The sequence below is a fragment of the Perognathus longimembris genome, chromosome 6, assembly GCF_023159225.1.
Source record: "Perognathus longimembris pacificus isolate PPM17 chromosome 6, ASM2315922v1, whole genome shotgun sequence".
Lineage (NCBI taxonomy): Eukaryota > Metazoa > Chordata > Mammalia > Rodentia > Heteromyidae > Perognathus > Perognathus longimembris.
The window spans coordinates 60293297-60319462 of record NC_063166.1 but is presented as its reverse complement, the minus strand read 5'-3'; the positions used below and the strand labels follow the sequence as shown (position 1 = coordinate 60319462).

At 38.1% G+C, this 26166-nt stretch overlaps 1 protein-coding gene across 6 annotated transcripts in view; it reads left to right on the top strand.

Annotated features, from left to right (window-relative positions):
- The window catches only part of Plcb4 (phospholipase C beta 4), a 351489-nt gene that overhangs the window by 202962 nt on the left and 122361 nt on the right, over window positions 1-26166 (top strand). For all 6 annotated transcript variants that reach the window (XM_048348807.1, XM_048348811.1, XM_048348806.1 and 3 more), the window contains one exon: window positions 11316-11414. In XM_048348807.1, the coding sequence (XP_048204764.1) occupies window positions 11331-11414 (84 nt within the window). In that variant the 5' untranslated portion in view covers window positions 11316-11330. The remainder of the gene's footprint in view (window positions 1-11315; window positions 11415-26166) is intronic.

Sequence of the window (26166 nt, the reverse complement as noted above, 5' to 3'; positions counted from 1 at the left end):
GGGCATCTTACCTGGATCTGTCTAACATGGCTTTCTTTAGGAAGTAAGATGTATTTCAGGTATGTATGTAGTCCTTAGATAACATCTCCATTTATAAATTATAATCCATTCACATTAATATTGTAGCCCAGATAATGTTTGGTCAAACGAATTTAAGCTTGTAGTAATCAGAAAAGTGATTATACCTCGTATTTTACAGACAAGGAAATGAAAGATCAAGGAGTTTAATGGTCTTGCTTTAGGTCAGCAAACTCATTTGGAATGCTAGGACTGGAATGCAGGCCGTCCATCTCTGATTACCTCTCTGTTTCCACAATAGGAGACTGAGCAGGTCATTTTCATTTAGTATTAATTGTGGAAATGATGAAACATATCATTGTATTATGATCCATTTTAAAGGTGTGGCCAAGTTACCTCTAAATTCACTCTTCTAATGTCACATTGAAGTTGTGTAAAAGCCTGTTGTCAGAAGTGAGTGTGAAGTGAACGAAGCAGACTCAGATTCAGTTTCTCTGCTCGTCTGTTGAACAAAGTCAGCATCTTTTAGGAATACCTAATTTTTGTGTTCAACCTCATGTAGTTGAGAATGAGATCCCTTGGTTCCTATGTAATCTTTGGTTGGTACTAGAAACTAAATGAATACAAAAGTAATTCACAAGAAAAATAACCAGAAAACTTCCCAGTCTTTGTAATCTTATATTTTCACAAGAAAATGAAGTCTAAAAACAAATGACCAAATCAAAATTCTTTTATAAATTTTTGGTCAAATAAATATGTAAAGAATGATAGCCAAATGGATCTCTAGAGTAGAGGAGCACATACTAGAGATGTACCACAAGATTTATGGCAGAGGGTACAGAACTTGTCAGTGAGTAGGCATATTCAGGGTCATTAACTTCCTTACCAGTCTCTGGAAATCAAGGCTGTTCTTCAGCCCTGGTTATGGGACAGACACTCTTTCCCAAACCATGTAATATGGTTTGCTGCATATAGAAAAAGAAAAGCCAAGTAGCCCTTCCTAAAATTATAAGTCATGGTAGCTTGAAATACATACATATCACTATGGCATATTTTGAGGCCATACATTTGTAAGTCCTTCACTCACGTATACTTTTGGGAAGTTATTCAACTTCATTTTAAAAAGTAGTTAATTAAGAATTCCAAGCCTGGAGGAAGAAAACCTAAAAAGATAATATTTCTTCCATTAACTTTAACTTAGTTAAAGGATTTTTCCATTCAGAGTGATTATACTTCGGAACACTGAAAAATGAAAGATGAAGAAAGGGTTTTGTTCTTTTTTAAAGAATTTGCATAAATAAGAAAATAAACTTAACTCCTCTAAACTGATTTCCATGTGATTTCCCCCCCACTAAAATTACTAGTTTCACTGCTGTACATACTTTAAGTTTATGAGGACTTCAGATGAAGCATTTTGAACATATTAGGAGATAACTGACTTAGTGTGAGATTTAAGGTTTATTTAGGTTCTATTTCTTTGATGAAAACTTATTTTCCAACCTTGGTTTATGTAGTACTGTTAAGTGTATGAACATGAGAAGACTGTTAATTTTCAGATACCTTTTAGCTCAAAAAAATGTACAGAGCAATGATTTATTTTCTTCATATATGGCTTGGACTCAGTTCTAATACATATAGTCTTATGCTGTATGTTATACTGTATGTGTGATTCCTGCATAATAATAACAGTGACCCATTTATATGATAGTGAAGAAAATGTTTAACTACAAGGAATCTTTATTAAATTTAATGGCTCATTGTGATCATGTTTATTTTAATAAGGAAATAAAATTTCAAAAACAAAGGATTCTTTGAATCCTTGAAATTATGTCTGCTACTATACCAAGAAGTTCTCCTATTTTTGTGGAATTTCATCTTGCAGTCTTCAGACTTACCCCATGTTAATGCCTGAGGCAACCTTCCGGAAGATTATTCACACAAAGATGAAATAAAAATTGTCCCTTTGAAATCATCCTATAATTAAGGCAGAAATCAAGTCTCCAAAGAGATTTTTTCTCTCTCTCCTGACAAGTATGATTCATGCTGGAGATGTTTGGTCTAATAATTGTGTCAGAGCCAGTCGAAGGACAAGTGAAGAGCAAAGTCTGGAGACAAGGCTTAAGTCCAGGCTTTGTCTATGGCCACAGAAGACTTGTGTAGCTAGGATGGTGTGCCTATAGGTTATTCAGAGACTACATCCAAGCTATAGAGCCAAGCAAAGAATGGAAACTTTTATACAGACCAAGTGCCAGACAGGAAGATTTGATCTTCATTATACATACATATTATGTGCTATACTTCTGTATGACTGACATTTTGGTTGGATTGTTTCCTCCAGCCTCACCAGAGATGATGTGATGCATTGTGCTGTGCTGTTATGACAGTTATGTTGTCACTAAGTCACAGGATCTTTTCCATTCCATTATACTCGCATAGGACCACCAGGTACAGGTTATCCATCACTCTCCAAAACATTATTTTGGGCATATGACTGTGTAGGTTTTTGCACCATATATTGGTGTATAATGGTCACTTCTATAATTCATTAGTATAAAAAAGCATCATCGTGTGCAGATGACACCTTCTGTTTCTGAAAGATCAAAATATTGTTAAGCCAAAGATGGACCTACTAAGCATTTAGGAATCTCAGAAGGCATTGCACTCAGTAGGCCATAAACAGTCCTAGCTCTCCCACAGAGCCCTCTCTCCTCTTTGTGGCCCCCACATGAGTCATGTCTGCATCCTGAACTTCCAGGGAAGGTGAGTAATACTCAGAACACCTCAGTCATGGTCAGCTATTTTTAAAAGTTTCAGCCCCTTATCATTTGAATTCAGGTGTCATTTCCAAGGGAATTGCTAGGAGTAGGCAGCATCAAAACCACGTTCTCGGAACAATTCAGTCATTCTTTTTGTATGCAGTTGTTGTATTCTGATTTCTTTGAAAACTGATTGGCTGTAGAGTGATGGCAAAGAACCCAATATTCTAACAGGCACTTTAACATATTGACAGAAATTAAGAAAACTATAGGAACCGGAAGGTTATACTCTGCCCCTGATCCTTCTTTTTTCCCCAGAGAGATTCACATGTGAATCTAGAGGAAAGGAAAAAAGACATGAAGTCTAGAAGAATCTGAACAAACAGGCTTTGCTATGTTCTCCTGGGTTACCCCTACTAGATTATACTCTGTTTGTCCAATCATGACTTGTGTGTTGTATCCACTATCCATGAATCTTAAGCATAAAAACTAAAAAGTTTTCCCATTGGTTTCATTTATTTTTGTTGGTGTTGCTGTTGGGTGTGAGTAGATGTCTTGCTTGCCCATTGTTTTGTTTGGACCGTGTTAGAACTCAGAGCCATGCGCTTGCTAGTCAGATGCTGTACCACTCCACCACTTGAGCCACACTCACAATGCTTTTTGCTCTCATTATTTTTCTTCTTCTTTCATCTGCAGTACTCGAATCTGAACTCAGAGTTTCACTCTTTGCTAGGCAGAGATTCTACCACTTTAGAAATAGCCCTATCTCCCTTATTGTTTTGGTTATTTTTCAGATAGTATCTTGTTTTTTGCTTGTACTAGCCTGGACAAGCCCCGTATTTACATGTCCCATTGTAGTTGATATGACAGTCTCATACCACCATACCCAAGCTTTTCTGTTGAGATGATGTCTCATAAACTTTTTTTTATAACCTGGGTTATGTAGCTTTCTTTAAATGCAAAGAATAAGGAATTAAAGAATAAAATGTTTAAAATAATTGTCAATATAAATGTACCAGATGATACAAAGTGATCATAAAGGCTCTATTATATCAATATATTTGCAATCATGCTTACTTGTCTGAAAGTATTAATATAATATGCTTCATTGGACTTTAATCATCACATTTAATGAAAGCTACAGTTGTCCATTCTGATGAATATCAAAGAGGGTGGGGATGGAGTTAAATAGTGGATGTAGTTTACTTTTGATTCTCATGTTAAATTCTTGAATTATTTGTGTTGTTGTTGATATTAGCTTCCAGAAGTTATTTTGATTCAAGTGATATCTTATCATATATTAAACATGGCAAAAGCCATGAGTTCCTTATAGTTCAAAAATTATAAAAGTCTAATTCCAATGTCACCATAATAAGTTTCATTCCCAGATAAAATAACAGCAGGTTTGGGAGTTAATACATAAGTTGCAAAAAGTATTACATGGTAGCTTCTTGGCAAGCAGTGAGAAGCAGTCATAACTGAGCTGAACTGAACTGGTGAAGACTGTCAATGTACAGCCATGGATGTAAATCCCAAAGGCAGATGGAGGATCTTTTTTACAGCTTCATTTATTAGTTCTTCCCTGAAGCTTGTTCTTGCCAGGAGCGCTGGTAGAAAACAAAGACATTGTTTAAAAACTGTTTTTTATGAAAAGAAATAATTTTTTAGAATGTCATCCTCCTTTTGCTCCAGAGAACAGTTTTTCCTTGCATGTAAATATTACACTCACTAAAATTTTATGGATTTTAAAATACAGAAAACCAGAAAGGAAAAGAAAAAAAAACTCCACCTCAAAATGTAACTACTTTTCTGTTTGGTACATGTTCTGTTAGTCCTTTTCCTCTACAGAAAATATAAAATGTACATTTGTGCTTGTAAGCTGGTTATATACATATATGTAATATGTATGCATATAAAATTATACTCCATCAGCTCTCCATCACTGAGAAAATAGCTGAGGGGGAAAAACAATTTTGAAGGAGTAGAGGGCGTTTTGGGCTCTTAGTTTTACGTGTTTGAAGCTATGGTCTCATGGATATGGGTCTGTGATGAGGTTGAGCTGCTCAGCTCACAACATTCACAAAGCAGAGAACTCCTTTGTACAATAAAGCTCCTCCCTAACCGCATCAAGCTAGGAATCTACTCACTTAAATCCATCTATGAGGTCAGAGCTCTCATGAGCTCATTACCTCCCGAAAGTACCACTACTTCTGAACACTGCTGTACTGGGGAGAGGGGGGACAATATATGATTAACTTTTAGGTAGTGTTTAACTTCTAAACCATAATAATAACACATAATAATTTATATCATACTTGCTTTTTCTGTTTTGTATGGTGTGTGTGTGTGTGTGTGTGTGTGTGTGTGTGTGTGTGGTGTATGGGGGGGTGTTGTTGTTGGGGTTTTTGTGTGTGTGTGTGTGTGTGCTGGTCCAGGAGCTGGAACTCAGGGCCCAAGTTCTGTCCTTGAGCTTGTTTTGCTCAAGGCTAGCACTCTACCACTTGAGCTACAGCCCCACTTCTGGCTTTTTGGGTGCTTAATTGGAGATAAGAGTCTCATGGACTTTCCCTCCCAAATCTCCATCCCCAAATCTTGATCTCCTGAGTAGCTAGGATTACAGGAATGAGCTGTCAGCACCCAACTCATTTTTATTTTAACAGCATATTGGGTGTATTTGTATTTGCTTAACAAAAGCCTCAAGTATTGTTTAATAGCTCTTCTGAATTTTCTATTATTAAACAAAGAAAATGTTTCTTTATAACATTATTGTTAATAAGCATAGGAGTATTTAAATGGGTAGTAAACTTAACCAGTCGCTTAGTTGTGTTAATATAATGTTCATACTTTTCTACCATAAACAGCACAACAGTGTCTCTGTACCTAGAATTGCGTGCATTTGCTTTGGGTTAAATCCTACTATTAGTATTACTAAGACAAAGAACATGGGACTTTCAAGGCTGTAGAATGCATTGGAAAAAAAATTTCATCTGATTTGAGTGCCCTTTTCTTTTAATCATCAATGGCATTACCTATTATCTTTTTCATAGGCCTGTTCTCCTTACACACTTTTTTAAAAAGTTCTTTAATGGCTTGTTGAAAGTGGAGGTATTTTTAGCTAATAGGGAAAAATTATCATTAATGATACAATATATCATTTTCAAATTAGATTCTTACCTGAAGGAAAGCCATTTATTTAAAAGTGCAGGATGGCATGGTGATAGGTTCTTGTTCTGTACTTAGAGATGCAAGGGAATCTTAGTTGCAGATTGAAGAGCAAGATATGGAAATGTGTTTAAGGATTCAACTGTTTTACTTTTGGCCAGTGGATATTTAATCCCACTTTCTGTCATGAAAAATAATTTTAGCTGTGCTCAAAATGGCAGCATTTAAAGTCATGGGTTATTTGGTTTGGAGAAAGAGACCGATTCTTTATGGATTGTGTTTTTAATAAGATTAAAGGTAAAACATATGTTATATGTACTAAAATTCATTATTTCAGCATGGTGCATTTTATTTGCTTAGAAGATATATGCTGTTAAGCAAGGACTTTTAAAAAATGAGTTCATTAATTCATAAATACATAGAAAATGGAGAATACCTTTGTTGGTGTAGGGGATGCTGCAGAGTTTATGGAAACATTATATTTATTGCTTTGATACAAAGTTGTTTAAAGAGATTTTGGAATCTAGGGGAAAATGTATTGCAGTACTCACATTTCTACTGTTCAGTGAGGCTTCAATATAGAAAATGAAGTTATCTGAATTCATTTATAGGTTTCATTTATTTTTGCACTTTTATTTCTACCTTTGCTTCCATTGAATAAGCATATGTTAAATAATGCATGTTAAATCCCTTAAAATTATAACTATTTTTACTGAATTTTAGCATGATTTAGCAAATTTCTAGATCTTTCAGGGAAAATGTCCAGTGTCAGTAGACCCAGAGTATGTGTTTCCTGGGGCTGCTGAGAAAAATCACTACAAATTAATAGTTTAAAAAGAAAAGAGAAGGCTGAAATCATTCTCAGTTCAAGGTCAAGCGTTTGAATCAAACTCGAAATCAAGTTTGTCATTAGGGCCACATTTCTTCAGGGCTCTTGAGAAAAATCCACTCCAGGTCCCTTCTATGTTCTGATGGCCATAGTACTCCTGGACTTGTTGCCACATCATCAGTCCAGATTGTCCCCATAATGACATTGTCTTTGCTTCTTCTATGCAGTCATTCTCTATCTCAGTTCTTTAATATTTTCTTCTTTATTGTCAAAGTGAAGTACAGAGGGCTTACAGTTTCATATGTAAGGGTGTACATTTCTTTTCCAACTTGGTACCTCCTCCCTCTTTTTTCCCCCATCTCTCCCATCCTCAGTTCCTCCCCCCACCCCATGAGTTGTAGAGTTGGTTTATACCAGTTGGTTTGAAAGTATCGCTATTGTAATGGTTAGATTTTGGTATTCCCTTTCCCTTCCCTATTTCCCATACATGTATATACAGTATCTGGGGTACTAAGATCAGTTACAGTGATAGCAGGGGTAAAACCACAGGAAGGGAATATGAGAGAAAAAAAAAAGGTATGGTTTCACATGGCATGTTGAAATTAACTACAACAATGATATACCACTTGTTTCCATAACATGGAGTTCATTTCACTTAGCATTATCTTGTGTATTCATACCGGCATAGCTATTGAGCCATTGTGATCTTCTGCTATGTCTATCCTAGAAATGTATTAGTTATTCCCTATGAAGGAAACCATGTTTCTTTGGGCCTGGCTCACTTAACTTAGTATGATTTTTTTCCAAGTCCTTCCATTTCCTTATGAATGGGGCAATATCCTTTATGATAGAGGCATAGAATTCCATTGTGCATATATACCACATTATCAGGAAAAATAATAACAAAAACTGGAGGGGATATGGCTAAAATTTACTACATTGTTGGTGGGAATGTAAACTTGTTCAACCACTCTGGAAAGCAATGTGGAGGTTCCTCAGAAGGCTAAACATAGATCTCCCCAACAACCCATCAGTCCCACTTTTGGGCATCTACCCAAAAGATTACAAGCAAGACCACACTGAAGCCACCAACACAACTACATTCATCATAGCACAATTTGTCATTGCTAAAATATGGAACCAACCCAGATGCCCATCAGTAGATGAGTGGATCAAGAAAATGTGGTACATATATACAATGGAATTCTGCCTTGATTTTCTAAAAGCACATGTGATTATATTTAAAGTCCATATGAATGATCCAGGGTTCATTCTCTTTGTCTCTCTCTTTCTCTGTCTCTCTGTCTCTCTGTCTCTGTCTCTGTCTCTGTTTCTCTCTCTCTCTCTCTCTCTCTCTCTCTCTCTCTCTCTCTCTCTCTCTCTCTCTCTCGCTCGCTCTGCCAGTCCTGGGACTTGAACTTAGAGCCTGTGCACTGTCCCTGAGCTTCTTTTGCTCAAGGCTAGCACTTTACCACTTGAGCCACAGCACCACTGCCATCTTTTTCTGTTTATATCGTACTGAGGAACGGAACCCAGGGCTTCATGCATGCTAGACAGGTACTCTGCCTCTAAGCCACTTCCCATCATCAAACCTTGAACTTAATTGCATCCACAAAATTTTTCTTTCATTCATACAAATTGGTGTGTGAGCATCTTTGGAACAGCTTACCATATCCAAAACCTTTGATGTATTTGATTTTACATACTGTGCTCTGCCTTCTGTATACCAGAAAACAAACCATGTGTCCAACAACCGAAACTTTTTGGCCCAAATTTTGACTCAAAGTAGCCTAGGACTTTGAGGGCGAGGGGCAGTGTTGACTCTACAGTCAACCCAGAACATCTGACACAGGTGATAGATAAGTCTTGGTAACCACTTTGTAGGTTTAGCAAGGAATATTCTTTTAAATCACTTATAGGTCTAGCAAAATTAAAAATAAAGGAAAGGATAGGGCCAGAAAACCAAATGACCACTCTTCCTCTGTTCACATCAGCTGAGAGATGGGAAGCTGTCTTCATGGGTGATGTTTTGTTCTACTTGGATGTCTGGTTCCTCAACAGCAACCTTTGGCTTCCTGGTTCTCCTCTGACTAATGTTTCCAGTTTCCCATCATCATCTTCGTTTTTTAAATGTTTACTGAAAAGTTGATGATCACGGAGGCTTACAGTTGCATAAGTAAGATAATGATAATATTTGTTTTTAAACACTGTTACCCCATCCTTCACCCCCCCACTTCTCTCTACTCCCCTCTCCCCCAAGTTAAAATGTTCATATCCAACCTACTCAAGTGAGTATTATCGTTGCATTAGTTCATCCTTTGACCTGCTCTTTCTGTGATTCCCTTTCCCTTTTCCTGGTTGAATAATCTTATATACAAGACACAAGATACATCATCTTCTTTAAATGGAGTCTTATGTCATTTATTTATGGTGAAACAAGGCTACTCCAGAGTCTCCTCCTCTTTTGTTCCTTCCTTACTAAGCTCTTGTCAGTCCAGAATTTTTCTTCTGCAGCTAATACCTTAGCTAATCTGTTTAGCAGCCTAAGGATCTAGAAACAATGAGACTATTTAAAAACCTCCTTGTCTTCTCCCAGTCACCGCTGAAGGTGTTTACACTGGAAAAGGTTCTGGGCTATCAACCTGAGATGGTGTAATTCTTCATTACTTTCAGCTTCCGCGGGGAGAAAGTTGGATGGGTCCTTAGCCTTGGACTCTGTGGTGAGGTGGTGCCCTTCTGGGAGGTGGAGAAGGCAATTACACCTTTAAAGACCTTGGACATGAGGCTGTTTGAGGCAAGACAAAAGTGATGGAACTTCCAGTGTCACCCAGTTGGGAGGGTATTTTAATCTGTGGGAGGGGATCTGAAATGATGAGGGAAAAAGATAGTTATTGCCGGGCCAATTCTCCACTTCGTGTAGTTAACATGAAGTAACATTTAGCCCCTTCATCCTTCTCTACAGTCAGGTAGACTGTAAAATATACCTTCAGTTGTGCTCATTTGAAAATCATTTGACTGTCAGGGGTTTCTAACCTTAGGTCTAACCTTATCATCCTTATGAAATAAGCCAGTCTTGGCCCCTAATGTCAAGCTATAGGAAGTACTTTGGAAATGGCAGAAAGAACATCTTTCTAACCTTGCCTAAAATCAGGAAATTTAAAATATTTCAATATATATTTTTTTCCAAAATGCCTCTTACCTTATTCTGTGCTCCAGACATCTGAAGGAAAGAAGTGAAGAGGGAAGTGGCACTGTGGCTCAAGTGGTAGAGCGCTAGCCTTGAGCTGAAGAGCTCAAGCCCAGAGTTCAAGCCCCAAGACTAACCAAAAGAAAAAGGAAAAAGAAATTAAGTGGTTCCCTGCCTTTTGGACAGATCTGTGGTTAGAGATTAAGGTGAAAATCCACAATTTTCCAAATTCAACATCCTTTCTTCAACCTTTCCACACTCCTTCATACAATAAGTCTATTTTGATGAAACTAGTACCCAAAGAGATATGAACATTAGTATTAAATAGTAATGAGTTCTAGGAAATATCATGTCTTGGGTATTTATGTTGATCCTGGGGAAATCAGAATTAAGAGAATGAAAGGTGGTAAATGGATAGAAGCTGTCTTCGTAATTTTAATGTAGGATTTTTAAAATACCAAACACCACTTCTTTCTATTCCTTTTAATTTTTTAAATTATCTTTGCATATGTGTTCAAAGGGATTTAAATTCAACAAATCAGTTTGTAAGTACAATGAATCTTTTCTTTTTGTTTGTTTTTTGCTATCTGTACTGAGGCTTAAGCTCAGGACTTTAGTGTTGTCCCTTAGCATTCTCGTTCAAGGATGGTGCTACACTACTTGAGCCACAAATGTGCTTTCAGCTTTTTTCTGGTGCATTGGAGGTAAGAGTCTTATGGATTTCCCTGCCTAGGATGTCTTCAAGCTGAAATGTTCAGATCTAAGCCCACTGAGTAACTTGGATTACAGCGAGAGCCACTAGCACATAGCTAGTACAACACATCCTGATCAGTGTCACCCAGTCCTTTGGTCTACTCCATCTTTCCCAATCCCAGCTATTTCTTTTAAAATGCAAATGAAGAGAAAATAATCTAAAGGATGGTTGGCAGGAGAAACTGTTTCTTTTATCTCATTTATTTATTTGTGTATTTTGATGCTGGGGATCAAACCCAGGGCCTTGTACATGCTACGCTTGCCCTCTATCACTGAACTACACTCCAGGCCCTCAGCACATAGTTTTGAATCTAACTTTATGCTGACAGTAGATTTCTGACATTAGTTATGGTAGGGAACCTAAAGTCCATTTCTCCCTTAAAATCTGTTTTATAGAATAGAAGGTGTGGATGATGATCCTCAAATTTATATACAAAGAAAAGGGGAGTTGGGGTTTGATAAGTGGAAGACAAAAAGAAAAAAAGAAATATAACATGTCTTTATTCCACATCTTGAAAACCTTTTGTAAACACATTAAAAAGGGGTTGATTTTTTTTTATCACTTTGCTCTAATTTCATACACTAATGAGATATTTTTGGTCATTTTTAGGTTTTGAATATCACCATGGCCAAGCCTTACGAATTTAACTGGCAGAAGGAAGTTCCTTCCTTTTTGCAAGAAGGAGCAGTTTTTGACAGATATGAAGAGGTAAAGTAATGTGATTACTCCTTGCTCTCAAAATATTCTAACAATTATCTAATTTTAAACTCGGTGTTGAGTAAGTATTCTTTAACAGAAATAACCATATCTTTGAGCTTTCTGAGTTGGAACAGTTTAAGAGAGATTAAGTTATGAGGTATAATAGCAATGATATTATAATTTGTTGCATGCTGGCTGTGGCCAGATATAATTATGACAATGGTAGTATGATTTATTGCATGAACATCATGTGCCAAACTACCTTCTAAGCACTTTGTGTGTGTTATTTGTTTAATTTCTCCCAACAAACTCCTTATAAGGCTGCTGCTACTGTTATTATGGTTTTCCAGTTGGGTTTCATGTAGTAACAGTTTTTACTTCAGGAAGTGCTCTTGGCAGCCTTTCTACAGAAAACTTTCCATTTGTTATAAATGTGATGGTGCTTAGACTTGGTGTTAAATCCTTTGCTTAACTCATTTCCTTTGTACAGGCCAGTTTGTCCAAGGCATCACCTGTCTCTTCTATTCTTTGTGATCTATACAAGGTGATAACATAACAGCTCCACTTCTATCAAGTGGAGAACTTTGGGGTGCCTATCTATTCAGAAGACTAGGTAGTTACACCAAGCTTCTTTCACCCTCGACATGCATTTTCTTTGATTGTACATGAATTTGAGATGACTTATTAGGGAAGAGTGCATGATGAAATGGGTGTTGCTCCTATGGTATAGTGAAAGGTAAAACTTCACTTCAAGCCAGAGATACCTGTTGGGTAGGTGGTTAACCTCCCTTTCTCAGGGTTTAGACATTTCACAAGAGCTTCTGTGGACCCATGTGACTTAGTAGTTATTAACTTGCTTCTTCTAATATATGCCATAGTGCTTCCAGGATTTATATGGCAGATGCTTCTTACCTAAACAGAATTGCAAAGGCAGATAAGGAGATAAGATGTGGTTAAATATGGAAATGACATCTATTTAGATATCTGAAATTAGAAAATACTGGCTCACGGCATTCTGCTCTAAGGAAAATATATATCCCACCACCTACAGACAAACACGTCATTTTTAATTTGTAACAGCTTTCTTCTATGTCTTTTTTTTTTTTTTTTTTTTTTTTTTTTTTTTTTTTTTTTTTTTTTGGCCAGTCCTGGGCCTTGGACTCAGGGCCTGAGCACTGTCCCTGGCTTCTTCCCGCTCAAGGCTAGCACTCTGCCACTTGAGCCACAGCGCCGCTTCTGGCCGTTTTCTGTATATGTGGTGCTGGGGAATCGAACCTAGGGCCTCGTGTATCCGAGGCAGGCACTCTTGCCACTAGGCTATATCCCCAGCCCTTCTTCTATGTCTTTTAAACAATTCTATTTGCACCCTTTTTCGCTCCCACAGTTGTGGTTATAGAATAATATTTCAGGAATATAAATCAAATATTGTTCTCCCTTATTAAAAAAAAAAGGCTCCCGTGGGTCCTCACTGGAGGATAAAAAACAGTCTTCAGAATAAAATATAAAAACCTTTCACATTTTTACTCTTCCTTAATTACAATAGTTTCCTTCACGGATCTTCTGTGTGGGAAACCACATAGCTGTAGCAAAGCACTCACAATTTGTTTATAAGCTCTTATAATCCATACCATGTGTCCTCCAATCTTTATCCCTGTATTTGTTTCTGTTTGACTAGTAAATTCCTGTGCATTCTTCAGAACCCAAAAGAAAAAAATTTTTGAGATATCTTCCTTGACCAGTAGTGCAAGAAATAATTCACTTGTCTTACCACTAAAGTACCCCCCAATATATTCTACTGCTTTCATATTTTATTTAATATTTCTGCCTCTACTGCAATATTCTGAGATTCTTTAAATCGGGGACTATAATTTACTTCCATTTCTTTCTTCAGGAATCACTTGAATGCCTATAACTCCCAAACTCATTGTAATTGCCTAGTATCAAAAAGCATTTTACATAAAATCATCTCTCTCTGCTGGGCTTTATAATCCAGGGACCTAAGTTTACAAAACAAGCTACACCCCTCGCTGTCCATTTTCCTGGTAACTACAATGGTGACAAGACTTAGTAAACTTTATTTTGTTAAGATGTACCATATTTTTCTTTTTAAATTATCTTTAAGTAGTTGTGTAATTCAACGTGTCAGTCAGTACAATACTTCTTGATCAGTGTCATCCTTCTATCATTCTCCCCCATCTCTTTCAACACCACTCATCTCCTCTATTTTCCTAGCTCCATTTTCATATATGTATATTGAATGTTATGACTGTATTCACCCATCATTTCTCTAATTTTCTGTCCCTCTTCCCTTGAATCCCTCTATGACAAAATTGTAGGACTTGATAATCCTTATCTGAGGTGGACAGATTCAAAGGAAAACCTGTACAAAATACTTCTCTTTTAAATAAAAAGTTATTCATATAAAGGCTCAATGCATGGTTTAAGTGATAGAGTGCCTGACAAGCTTTTTGTCCCCCCCCCCCCCAGTCCTGAGGCTTGAACTCAGGGCCTGAGCTCTATCCCTGGCTTCTTTTTACTCAAGGCTAGCACTCTACCACTTGAGCCATAGTACCCCCTTCCTACTTTTTCTGTCTATGTGATGCTGAGAATCAAACCCAGGGCTTCATGCATGCTAGGCAAGCATTCTACCACTAGGTCACTTTCCCAGCCCTAGAGTGACTTTCTAGTAAGTACAAGGTCTGGAATTCAAACCTCTGTGTTAGAAAAACAAAACAACTAAACCTTATCACTATCAGCCATTTTTGCATATGTCATGTTTACTAGGAAGTAATTTATTAGACTATCTACATTTACTTCACATTCACTTCAAAAACCTATCATAGAATGTCAAGGGCAAACTCAGAGCATGTTCAAGTGTCTCTCCCAGGTAAGCTGGTCTTGTCTATGTTCTATGGTCACCATGATGATAGAATGAAGAATGATATAGGGACCTTCAGAAGTAAAGATTCATATCTATATCTATATCTATATCTATATATATAACCATATATTCATACTCCTCCATTTGACAGAAGGGATGGATATGATCATGTAATGAATGATACACTGGAGGACTTAGCAAGCAAAGCTTACTGTTCAGATTTTTCTGTGGACCCATGCATGGTCAATGATAAGGACATCGCATCTCTCTGGCTAGTTCAAGGATCTCCATAGAATTAAACTCTTAAGACCTACTTCAGGAGTAGTCATCTGGGTTTTCATGGCCTACTTGAGGAGACAAGGAGAAATAGAGGGTGACCTTACTGTTGCTGCTGTTAACTGAAATGTCTAGTTGCCATATTTTGGGATTAGTGTGTCCTAAATGTCACCAATGTGATTGCCCTAGACTGGTCCATATGAGACATCTCTCCCTAGCCTTTAAGACTGACCCCAAAAGATGGGTAGTTTTTTAAGAAAATCTTCCCAGCTCTGACAGGGAAAACAAGATAATTCAGAGGTCATTTGAAGGACATTAGATTACTGATTGAGTATGTCTTCCACTGTCATGTAAGCATGCGCACACAAGAGAAAACAATACCTTTCTTTGTACATAAAGTGAAATATGATTTGATGAACTGGAGGTTTCTCTTACTTTGAATCTTTTGTGTTTCTTGTGGTGATTTTTCACAACTATTTAGAAAATTCTGGTCATTTATGCTTCTGAAAGCATTTACTCCTCTGCCAATTCCCTCTGAAAATATGGTAAGGCCAGAAGAAAAGGAATCTTGGAACACATTAAATGCAATCCAACTGAGCTTGCATCTTTCTGGATTTCTATTACACTAGGATTTAAAGCAAAAGGTTTTAACTTTAAAAAGCAGACATGTCTCTTCCTAATAACATATCAAACCAGAAAGCCAAATAATACTTCAAACTGGGTGACAGCCAGTTTTTCATATCATTTCCCAGTTCTATAAGATGAGATTTTTTTTGGAACAGCCATTAAAGTATTCACTTGTAGAAATGTAAGCAGAACAGTTTTGTTTCTACAATGTGTGCATAAATAACACTGAGAGATGACAGCAGACAGGCAGTGGGGAAAACAAGAATTAGAAAAAAGAAAATCCAAGCATTCCAGAAGTGTCATAGCAAAGGGCTGATCCAATGAAGGTACATAAATGCTCTCAGCATCACAAAATGACTAATATTATCCTGGTTAAACTTAAGTTATATCCAGAATATTAATACAAAGAAAGCAAAGAAGCAAAGGACTGGTGGCTCATCCTTATAATCCTACCTACTCAGGAGGCTAAGATCTGAGGATCACAGCAGAAATCTTCCTGGGTAGAAAATCCTCAAGATTCTTCTCTCCAATTAACTAGCAAAAAATTAGAACTGGGAGGTGTAGCTCAAATGGCAGAGCACAAGCCATCAGTGAAGAAAGCCAAGGGAGAGCCTGAGACTGGAAATTCAAGTATTGGCACAAGAAAAAGGAAGAGAAGGGTAGGAGAGGGTAGGAGAGAGAAGAGGCCGGAAGAAGGGAAGAAAGAATTTTGGTGGAGGACTCAGGTCAAGGGAAAAACTGTTCAGTAGCTACTGCTTTTAAAACATAGTTTTTGTGTGTCAATACAGATTTTGAACTTAACCATCATTTTGTTACTTCTGTATTCATAGGATTTCTTTCATGGTAGCCCAAGGTTCAGAGCACAGCTTGTGTTTTACATCATATTTTATTGCTATATCATATCCAAATCTTGACTTATCTAAGTCTGTGCAAACTGTATTTTATTCTCTAAGTGATGTTTAATATTAAATCTCTACAATAACAAATTCTACTTTGCAGATGAGAGAAACTGTGGTGCCTTTGCAAACATATGCAACACAAACATCACAGTGGGCATCTCTTGACTTGCCTTTAGTAAGTAGCAACGTCTTAGGACCTATGACACTGTCCTCTGACAGTGTGGCTCTCCTTGTTCTTTCCCCATGTTCGTCAGGGCCCTCACTTTCTGGAAAAGCCTCCAGTGCATTCTTACCTCTCCCTTTCCAGCCTTGATGCTGGGTCTAAGTTGTTTGTTTCCCTTAGGAAATTCATTACATCATCAGATCTCTTAACACAAGGGCATTGGTGCAATAGACATATTGAAGATTTTGTAGCAGCTAAGGGGAATTACAACATATTCCTGGACACAGGATAAGATTAAGGACTCAGAGGTCTCATCAAGTAGATGTGATTAGCCAGTCCTATATCTAAAGATGTCTCTCATTGTCTTCTTTCATACCACTCCTCTACCAGCATGCATGTTCTCATGTCTTTTCTAATTCAATCTCTACCCAGAGTCCTTTTCCAATTATTTTTTTTCTTTTCTCTGATCCAAGTGTGTTTTCCAAGTGTTTTTTTAAACCATAAAATTCTCCCTTTCAAGCCAAGGAAAAAAATTCTGATCTCCTCCTGGCAGACACTCTTGAGCCCTTCCTTCCTGCCTAAGCATGTGGGGTAACCTGCAGTTAAAACACATAAATAAGATTGAAAAGGAGATTTATCTCTAAGAAGGTAGCTCCTACCTCTAGAGAGGATTTTTCAGCAGCACTTTCTGCTGTATTGAGTATAGCCTGCTTGTGGGCTGCCTGTGGCAGCAACCACCACCAACATGTGAACCTATGGCTAGTGAAATGAGGAACTGGGTCTCATTTTAGTTCAGTTAATTTAAGCTGACATAACTGCATTCCTTTATAGTTAGAGGCTATCATTAGATCATGGAACAATCATCCCAAACTACAACTAGATTGACATAGTCCTGGTTAGCCTGGAACTCTTACCTTATAGTCCTGGCAGGCTTTAGACTTTCAGTATCCTGCCTTAGGCTCCCTTGTACCAAAACTTTAGTTTTGGCTCCAGAATCCCTCAATACTCCATTCCATAAAACAGAAAAAGTATTCCAGTAAGCCCAACATAGAAGGTTAGTTTTATAGATAGACAAGGGCTTCAAAAGGCAGAATCAAAGCGTAAGAAAACAGATCGGTATTTCAAAGTTGCCTTCCTTGTAAGGAAATGAAAGGGAGAGAGACAGTAAGAAAATACCTGAATGTTAATGTTGGGTTACTTCAGGTTACCTCTTCTGTGTAAGGATTAAGGCAGAAGGCAGCCCTTATTATTGTGTCAATTGAAAATGGCCTTAAGGTAGAGTTGGCTCTTAAATCTTTCACTTGATTTCTGTCAAGGGTCAGACAGCAACTTCTACTCAGTTTGGTGAAGTGGAACTTCAGCATGAATAACTCCATTTGATTACTAGTCTGGTGTGTTGGGGTCTAAGTTAGGGGCTTGGTTGTATAAAATTTACTTGACACTGGCAAAATCTTGTTCTGCATATGTCTCCTTCACATTCTACCCTCCACTCACCTTTCTAACCCTTACGCATACAGCAAAGCAACTGATGCCAGGAAACGGTGTCACAGACAGCACAATGTCAAAATGCAAAATCCTAGATTAGGGCTGGGTGGCACCTTCGGTTGGCTTCTAAGGAAGTTCTGAATTCAAATTGTGGGCCATGCATTGAAACTCCGAAAAAGCCCAGGCAGCCTACACATCTCAGGCTGTTCATCAGCAAAGACAGCCTTTCCAAATATAGTTTCAAAAAAAAATCTAAAAACTTCACTCTTTAAATTTTCTTTTATTTTAAAGGTTTAATTTAACATCTATGTGGAACAACAGCAGGATGATAAAGCATACCACCAGAGCTCTTGAGGAAGTCAGTCCCATAGCATGACAGGACAGTTGAAATGACTTGTGCCAGGTAGATACAAAAGGTGTTAATAGGTTATGGTGAATAAAACCAAAACTTCTTTGTATTATTCTTCTAGACACTAATCATGTGCCTTTCTATAGAAAGAACATGTACCTTATCTATATAACGCCAAAGAATCTGGGCCCTAAAAAGTAACAGTAGGTAGCAAATCAAACTAAAGCAAGTTCTGTTATGCCTGAGTAAATCATTCTTGTGTGGACCACATGACATTGTTCCAAGACACTAAAAAACTCTATAGCCATTTTTTAAAACCTTACTTCTAAGCTTTAGATAATTTAACTTGTATTTACAAGGCCAAGATTTTGGGTTCAAAGAGTTAAGAGCAGAAATGTACCATAATATATTTATTCTACAACAAACTTACAGCGTAATCAAAGTAATTATTATAAACTTCATTTTCAGTTTTTAGAAGTGCCATTTCATTGTTGCTGACCAAACACAACAGGAACATAGAGAAAAGTATGGAGTGTAGTTTGTCCTCAAAAAAATTTAATATTTCCAGGCACTAGTGTCTCATGCCTGTAATTCTAGCTACTCAGGAGGTTGAGATCTGAGAATCACAGATCAAAGCAAGCCCAGGCAATAAAGTCCATGGGAGCCTTAGCTCAATTAACTACCAGAAAAACAGAAGTAGAGCTGTTGCTCAAAGTGGTAGAGCCCTAGCCTTGAGCAAAAGAGCTCAGGCTCTGAGTTCAAGCCCCATGACCATCATCAACAATGACAAAACTACTATCTGACTCCCAGGTATATAGCTGCATATATAAAAACACCTGTATTATATAGTTATACTACTCAAAATAGCCAGCTATGGAATCAACCTAAGTGCGGAGCAATTGATGAATGGTTAGAGAAAATATGGTACATGCTCAAAATGGATTATTATTCAGCTGCAAAGAAAAAAGAAAGCATGCCATTTGTAGGAAGGTGGATGAAATTGGAGATCAAGGAAACAAGGTCACAATGAGCAAGATAAGGTAAGTTCAGAAAGATAAATATAATATGTTTGCACTCCTGTTCAGAATCTAGACCTAAGATGATGATGATGAAGAAGATGATGGTATCACATGATTGTAATAGAAGTGGTGAGGTGAACTATTATGAAAAGAAGTCCAGAAAAAGGAGGAAATGATAGGGCATGATATGACCAAAGTACATTTTATGTATAGATATGAGTTTTATTATGCTACTTTCTTTTCCTTTTTTTTTTTTTTGCCAGTCCTGGGGCTTGGACTCAGGGCCTGAGCACTGTCCCTGGCTTCATTTTGCTAAAGGCTAGCACTCTCCCACTTGAACCACAGCACCACTTCTGGCCGTTATACGTGGTGCTGGGAATCAAACCCAGGGCTTCATGAATACGAGGCAAGCACTCTTGCCATTAGGCCATATTCCTAGCCTATTATGCTACTCTCATATATGAAACCCACTAAAATCTTTAAAGAATAGGAGTATAAATACCACAATGAAACTCCCTTTGCACAAGTGATTTACATCAATTTTTTTTTTAAAGAAAAACACTTAACTTTACAAGTAAAGTAAGGGTTCAGACAGATTTTAGAAAATAGAAATGTCAGGGGGAAAAAGTGCAAGAAAAATCAGAGTTTGTACTCTTGATGGTGCATGAAATAGAGGTTATGCCAATTCTTTAAAAGGAGCCAATCACTAAACCCAAAATAATAAAGGGTCACTTCGAGTCAGAGGAGGAAAGCTGAATGGAGTTAAAAATGTATACTCTTATCCCAAGGAGTCTGTGGCTCTGTATGCTGGAGGGTAATTAAGTTCAATAACAGGCTGTCTCCATGAGTGCAGGGGCTGAAGCTCCATACAGAGGAGAGCATTGTTCACATCATAATTAGTTTCCAGCCCAGTGCTCTAGCATTACATCCAAGGAGCTTTAGGAAACCTTTGATGGATTCTGAGCAGGGATGTGGGAAGGTCTGAGAAGTGAATAGAAAGTGGATATGATTGGATTCATTGTCTTGATAGTGGGAAAGGCAGCAGTAGGGGAAAGGTTGAAGAACCCCACAGATAGTTAAACTGGTTGGACTTGTGGAGAAATGGGATGGGAAGTGTGAATATTGGAATATGTGAGAGGATGGAGGAGATGAAAGAGAACAGGATTACAAAATTGAGATTGGGTTTCCAACACAGAAAGCAGGGCAGATCTGATGCAAGGCAAAGAAACTGTGGGAGTGGAGGACTTGCTGATTGTACCTGCGCTGTTTGTATCTCCCACAGTGGGGGGAAAGCTTAAAGCAATGATGCTGTTTATTATTATCTTTTCTGTAGTATTGATGAAGCATTAGCTGGGCATTGGTGGCTCACTCATGTAATCCTAGCTACTCCAGGGGCTGAGATCTGAGGATTGAGATTCAATGCCAGGCTGGGTAGAAAAGTCCATAAGATTCTTGTCTGCAACCAGCAAAAAGCCTGATGGGGAGGTCTGGTTCAGATGGTACAGTGCCAGCCTTGAGCAAAAATATCAATAAAATAAAAGCATGAGGCCCTGAGTTTATACTGCCTAATACTGGCGTGCGCACGCACACACACACACACACACACACGTACACACACACGATTCAAATGAGGATTAGTATAAAAATAAGTTGAACAGAAAGGGAGTTGAATAGGATAGTAAACTATAGGGAGTGGGAATATGCAGGTCATGTCCTTATTAGGCCTGTGAAGTCACTTGGTCACTTGGTATATGATAGAACAGGCATGTCTGTTTTTCTTCTTGTATACCTCAGCTACTCACACCCACCTGCTTGTATTGATCATTTTGATTAACCGGAGAATAATGTTACACATACCCACACGGCCCTTGGCACATCAAAGTTTCCCTATTCTTGACTGAGCAAGTGTTCCCATTTTCCTTTCTTGGTCCTCTACTGCTAGGGCAACTGTTAGCATCCTGGTGGGATTAAGGAATGGGGTCTTGTTTAAGAAGAGATGTTTCATTCTTGATTTTATAGCTTTTATAGCTACATTTTTTGTATTGAGCTTCTCACCTGTCTCCCTGCTGTGGAAATGATATGAGATAAGCTCGTTTATCTGAAGGTGGAGGTTGGACTACTGTCAGTCCTCAAAACCTCAACCTCCATCCTACCTATACAGTAAAATCACCTGGGGGAGATTTTCACAAAGTTGATGTCCTTTCCCTCTTGAGGTACCTGTATATCATCTCCCTCAGGCTTGAGACTTGGATATTAATATTTTTTAAAAAAAATCTGAGTAGGTGAGTTCAATATTCAGCTAAGGTTGACCACTATTGACATAAAGGATAAATCTCTCAGTATACTGTTCATACCACATTTATTGGAGACTGATGAATAAGTTCTTTTTTTTTCCTGTGCCATCTTTCTCTTTATTTCACTAATAAATTTTCTTGTTCTCTAAAACAAACAAATAATAAACAAAGCCAATAAGATATTTCAATAAAGACTCAATATGTAAAAAGACAAGTCATTCCAAAAGCAACACTTACAAAACCATTTGATGTAAACCAACTGTACAACTCAGGGGGGGGAAGAAGGACAGGGAAAGGGGGAGGGGAGAGTCTCCGGAAAATTGAGGGATGAGGTAACAAGTTGGATAAGAAATGTTCTCACTGCCTCACATATGAAACTGTAACCCCTCTGTACTTCACTTTGACAATAAAGAAGATTAAAAAAAGAGGAAAATAGTTCTTTGATCACACATAGGTAGAAGATGATATAAAAGATTTATCAGCTTGGATTAAAAGCCTCTTTGTATAGAAATATTTGAGGGGAAAAAGTTTTAGTATTTTCATTATAATTGGAAAGTAAAATGTATATGTATATATTTACATGTGAGTTCTACACATTTTGTATATTGAGTATGCATTACTATATAAGTTATTGGGCTACAGAAGAACATGTTGTATCATAGTGAAGTTAATTCTGAGTACAATTGACTCCTATGCGGTTCAGAATTTTGCTTTGTTTTAGCAGAGGCAGCATCGCTTAGAACAAACGAGAAAAGCATTTTCTTAGATGAAATTTAGAATAAGTTAGAAAACATATTTAGTCTTGTCAACTATAGACAGGATAAATTCACTTAACCTACATTGGTTAATGTTCTACAGGCAGAGATAAAGCAGTGAACATGAATTCTCAGTTCTTGAGGACTTTATCGTCCCTTAGCAGGAGGTGGGCAGGAAGTAAGTCAGTAAGGATAGAAAAAAATCAAGTGATTTCCAGAGATGCATAATTATTCCAGTAAAATTATAAAGGAATGATCAGAGAAGCAGACACTGAAGCACTGGAGAGAGGCTGTCATGGCATGGGTTTAATGAGAAGGAAAGGCTGTAAGCATGATAACATTTGATGTAACACCTGAATGTCAAGGAGGAACCTACTAGGGCAAGAATGAAGATGAAAGCATTGTACATTCTAGAAATTTGAGCACAATTAGGTATATTGAAGAGCTGGACCAAGGCTAGAGAGGATCTGATGAAAGGAGAATGAAAAGAAGACAAATGGGGGGGAGGGCAAAAAAGAAGACAAGTAGCAGCAGATCTTGATGTGTACATCTTTATCCTAGCTCTCTCAAGCCTGAAGCAGGAGGATTATGAGTTCAAAGCAAGCTGAACTATATAATTAAACCATGGATTAAGGAAAGAGATAGGTAGAATTGACAAGAGGGGCCTGTGGTGTAAAACAGAGACTTTCTCATTAGATACTTTAAGGATGGGCTCAGCACTGGAAGGAGAAAACCAACACAAATAGGTGTATTATGGTTTACAGTCTCCAGCCCCAAATCAGGTGGATTCATTGTTTTGGACCTCTAAGGATGTGTTGTGTGTCAGTGACAGGGCTCACATAGTGTGGTATTACTTAGGACTGGAAAGCAGAACAAGAGAGTAAGGAACGAGACCTCCCAATCCTCTTCATACACACACCACTAATGACCTAAAGAACTTCTACTAAGCCACATCTCTCAAAGTTTCCACCACCTCCCATTAGTGCCATTGTAGACACTAGGTCTCTGTGGATGTTTAAGGAAAATTCAGGGTCCAAATCATAACAGGGAACAAAGAATTTGTAAATATATAAGGAAGGTGAGCTACAGTCTCAGTCCCCCTTTCTCTTACTGGATATACAATATGTCTCTACATTTCTTTTAAGCTGGGTCTTACTTTTTTAAGTCCAGTTTGACTATCCTTGGGAGTGGAGCTCTGGCTCAAGTGGTAGAGTGCCTAAGCCTATGTTCAAGCCCCAGGACCATCACAAAATCCTCACCATCCTCTTACTTCAGCCTTCAAGTACTAGGATTACAGGCATGGGCCACATACTCATTTCAGTTCCTAGCACTCATGTTTCTCTCTCATTCTTGTTTCTTTCACTGTCTCAGTCTTACACTCCTGTTCTTTGTCTTTTATGGTTCTGAGATTTAACCCAGTGCCTCACACAAAGAAAGCAAGTATTTGCCTACTTTTCGGCTCCATTGTCCAGCTCTCACAGTATTTTATTAACATATTTGTGGTAGAGAATAGGTAATGTGAAGGCAATGAATCTAAAGAGTTTCCATTTTTCACCTAATTATGATTCTGCACCTACCTGCTTTCCATCACCTTTCTTGTCATCACAGTTAAATGACTTCATTCTCCTGTGGTAAGAAAGTAATGGCCAGTCCCCTGGACATTACATCACTTGGCCTGAACCCTGAAATAACCCAAAGTAGCAAGAGTTAGCATCCGCCAGGATTTCACCAGATCCCTCACGTCAGTTCCTTCCTACAGACCAGCTTTTGATAATGTTATCTGGGCTCACATGTAGCTAGAGCTCAGAGCTCATTGTCATCTAATCATGAGATGTTTAAGGAAAAGGTCTGTGTGCTTTGGGACTGTTCCAGAAGGTAAGTAGACTTAAAGACAAAAAGACTTTGGTTTGAGCCATGCCCCTGACATTTGTAAGTTATGACCTTGAGTGAGTCCTCTTCACTGGTCTGAACATTCGTCTCACCCCAAATGGAACCAATATACCTATGCCAGAAATTCCAGTGAGAAAGCATGAGGCACAGCCAGTGTGTGTGGATGCCTCCCAGAGTGAAGATCCCACTGAGGCTGAGAACTGTAAAGCGTTGTTACTAATCAGTTCATCCTATTTATAATCAGACTTCTAATAGTCAGATTTTACATTTTCTAGTAGTTAATCCCCTTTAGCTTCTTCCATCTTTGATTTCATCCTTTCACCCAGAGTAAGAGATTAGTTTATTAGTAGAAGCCTGAGATAATCTGCCACATGGCTCCATGATGGGCATGTGCTACTTTACTCATGGGTGAGGTTAGAGAAAATGCCAATTGCAAAGTTTTCAGAGCTGTCTTTTAGTGTGTTAGATCCAGGGAAAGAAAGCACAGCTTTTGATAGAAAGAAGCCTTGGGGCAGTGATAGTGTGCATGCTAACATGCTAGCATGTAAGCATAACAGAATGCTAAGTTGCACAGGCCACTAAACTAGAAAAGTACTGGAATGGACAGAGGCAGTTGCTATGAGAGGCAATAATCAATCTCAGGCTTTAGTGACTCAAGGTAAAGTCACAGAGAGGCACTGAAGAATCAACAGGAGGCATGAGCTCAGACTGATGAAGAGGCCAGCAAGGGAGGATAGGGGGGGTGTCCAGAATGTGAAGAGACAGGGTTTTACCAGCCTGCAATAGTGTCAATAATTGGATCAGCTTTTGCTGCTTAAGGAACCACTCCACAGCTTAGTGAATTAAGACTGCCACTGTTTGGGGGTTCCACAAACCCAGACATCAATACTCTGGACTTCCTGAACATTTCCTGGGTCAACTGTGAGCTGGTCTTACCTTTACCAGACCAAATTCCTCATCCTCTTATGGGCACAGCCAACTGCTGCCACATTCTAAAGGCAACAGGAATCCACAAGCCAGGCCCAGACTCAAGTAATGGGGCAGAAAATTCCACTACTGGAAGGGAAAGGATGAAAGTCACATTGTAAATGTTTGGTGGCAAGATGGGGGAGAAGACTGTGGCTCTGTTTACAAGCACCTCACTTACCTCGTGTATTCCTATATAGCAGGAGAATTGCAAAAGCATAGAACAGAACTCACCTCACTTTTTCCTATAAAGACCCCAACGGTGCATGTTTTAGGTTTTGTCAGCCACGAAGTGACAGCTACTTCACTTTGTCATTGTAACACAGAATCAGCCACAGACCATTAATATGTAAATGAATGAATGGTCTGTGTTCCAATATAACTATATTTTCAGAAAAAGAAGATAGACTATTTGACCCCCGGGTAGTATTTTGAGGCTATCTAGCATAGAGGACATATGACGTCAGAAATGATTAACAAATTCATTTTGATAGCAATGATGAAATCACTTTTAACTCCTTGTTTTCTCTTCTGGTTTTACTGTGTGTTTAGCACAGTGAACCATCATTTCTTTTGCTTTTCTTAATCCGTCATTGTATCTACTTTTGCTGCATAATAGAGTTCTCATGTTTTGTTTTCTTTGCTGGCTCTTCTCATTTTTATGTTACTTTCTTCTCTGTGAAGTTTCTCTGGATTTGCTTTACTTCATTTCTTCCCAAAGGTAGAAGAAAATCATTCTATTTCCTGCAAGAACAGAAGGACTTCACCCATGAAATAGTGTCTGAGTCAGGGCAATGGAAAAGTCTTTAATACTTGAGATCTCTGCTTCAAGGGTGCAAGAAGGACAACTTGTTTATGAGAAGACGTGAGGCGAATCCATTAGGAAACCAGTGAAAGAAATCTGAGATGGTGCTGAACTCACAAGGAGCTTGTGGAAACCAAACAAACAGGACAGAATGTTTGAGAGTCAATACCACTAAAATATAAGAAACTGTCAAAGAAGCCACATAGACCCATCAGATGCTACTGTGCTATCCTAAAGAATTCAATTAAAATTTCAATGGTAAAGTCACAGTGTTGGATTTTCTCTGGCTCTTGTTCCATCTTTAGTAAATAGTTACTATTAGTTCCTACTGCTGCAGGTGAATAGAGCAGTG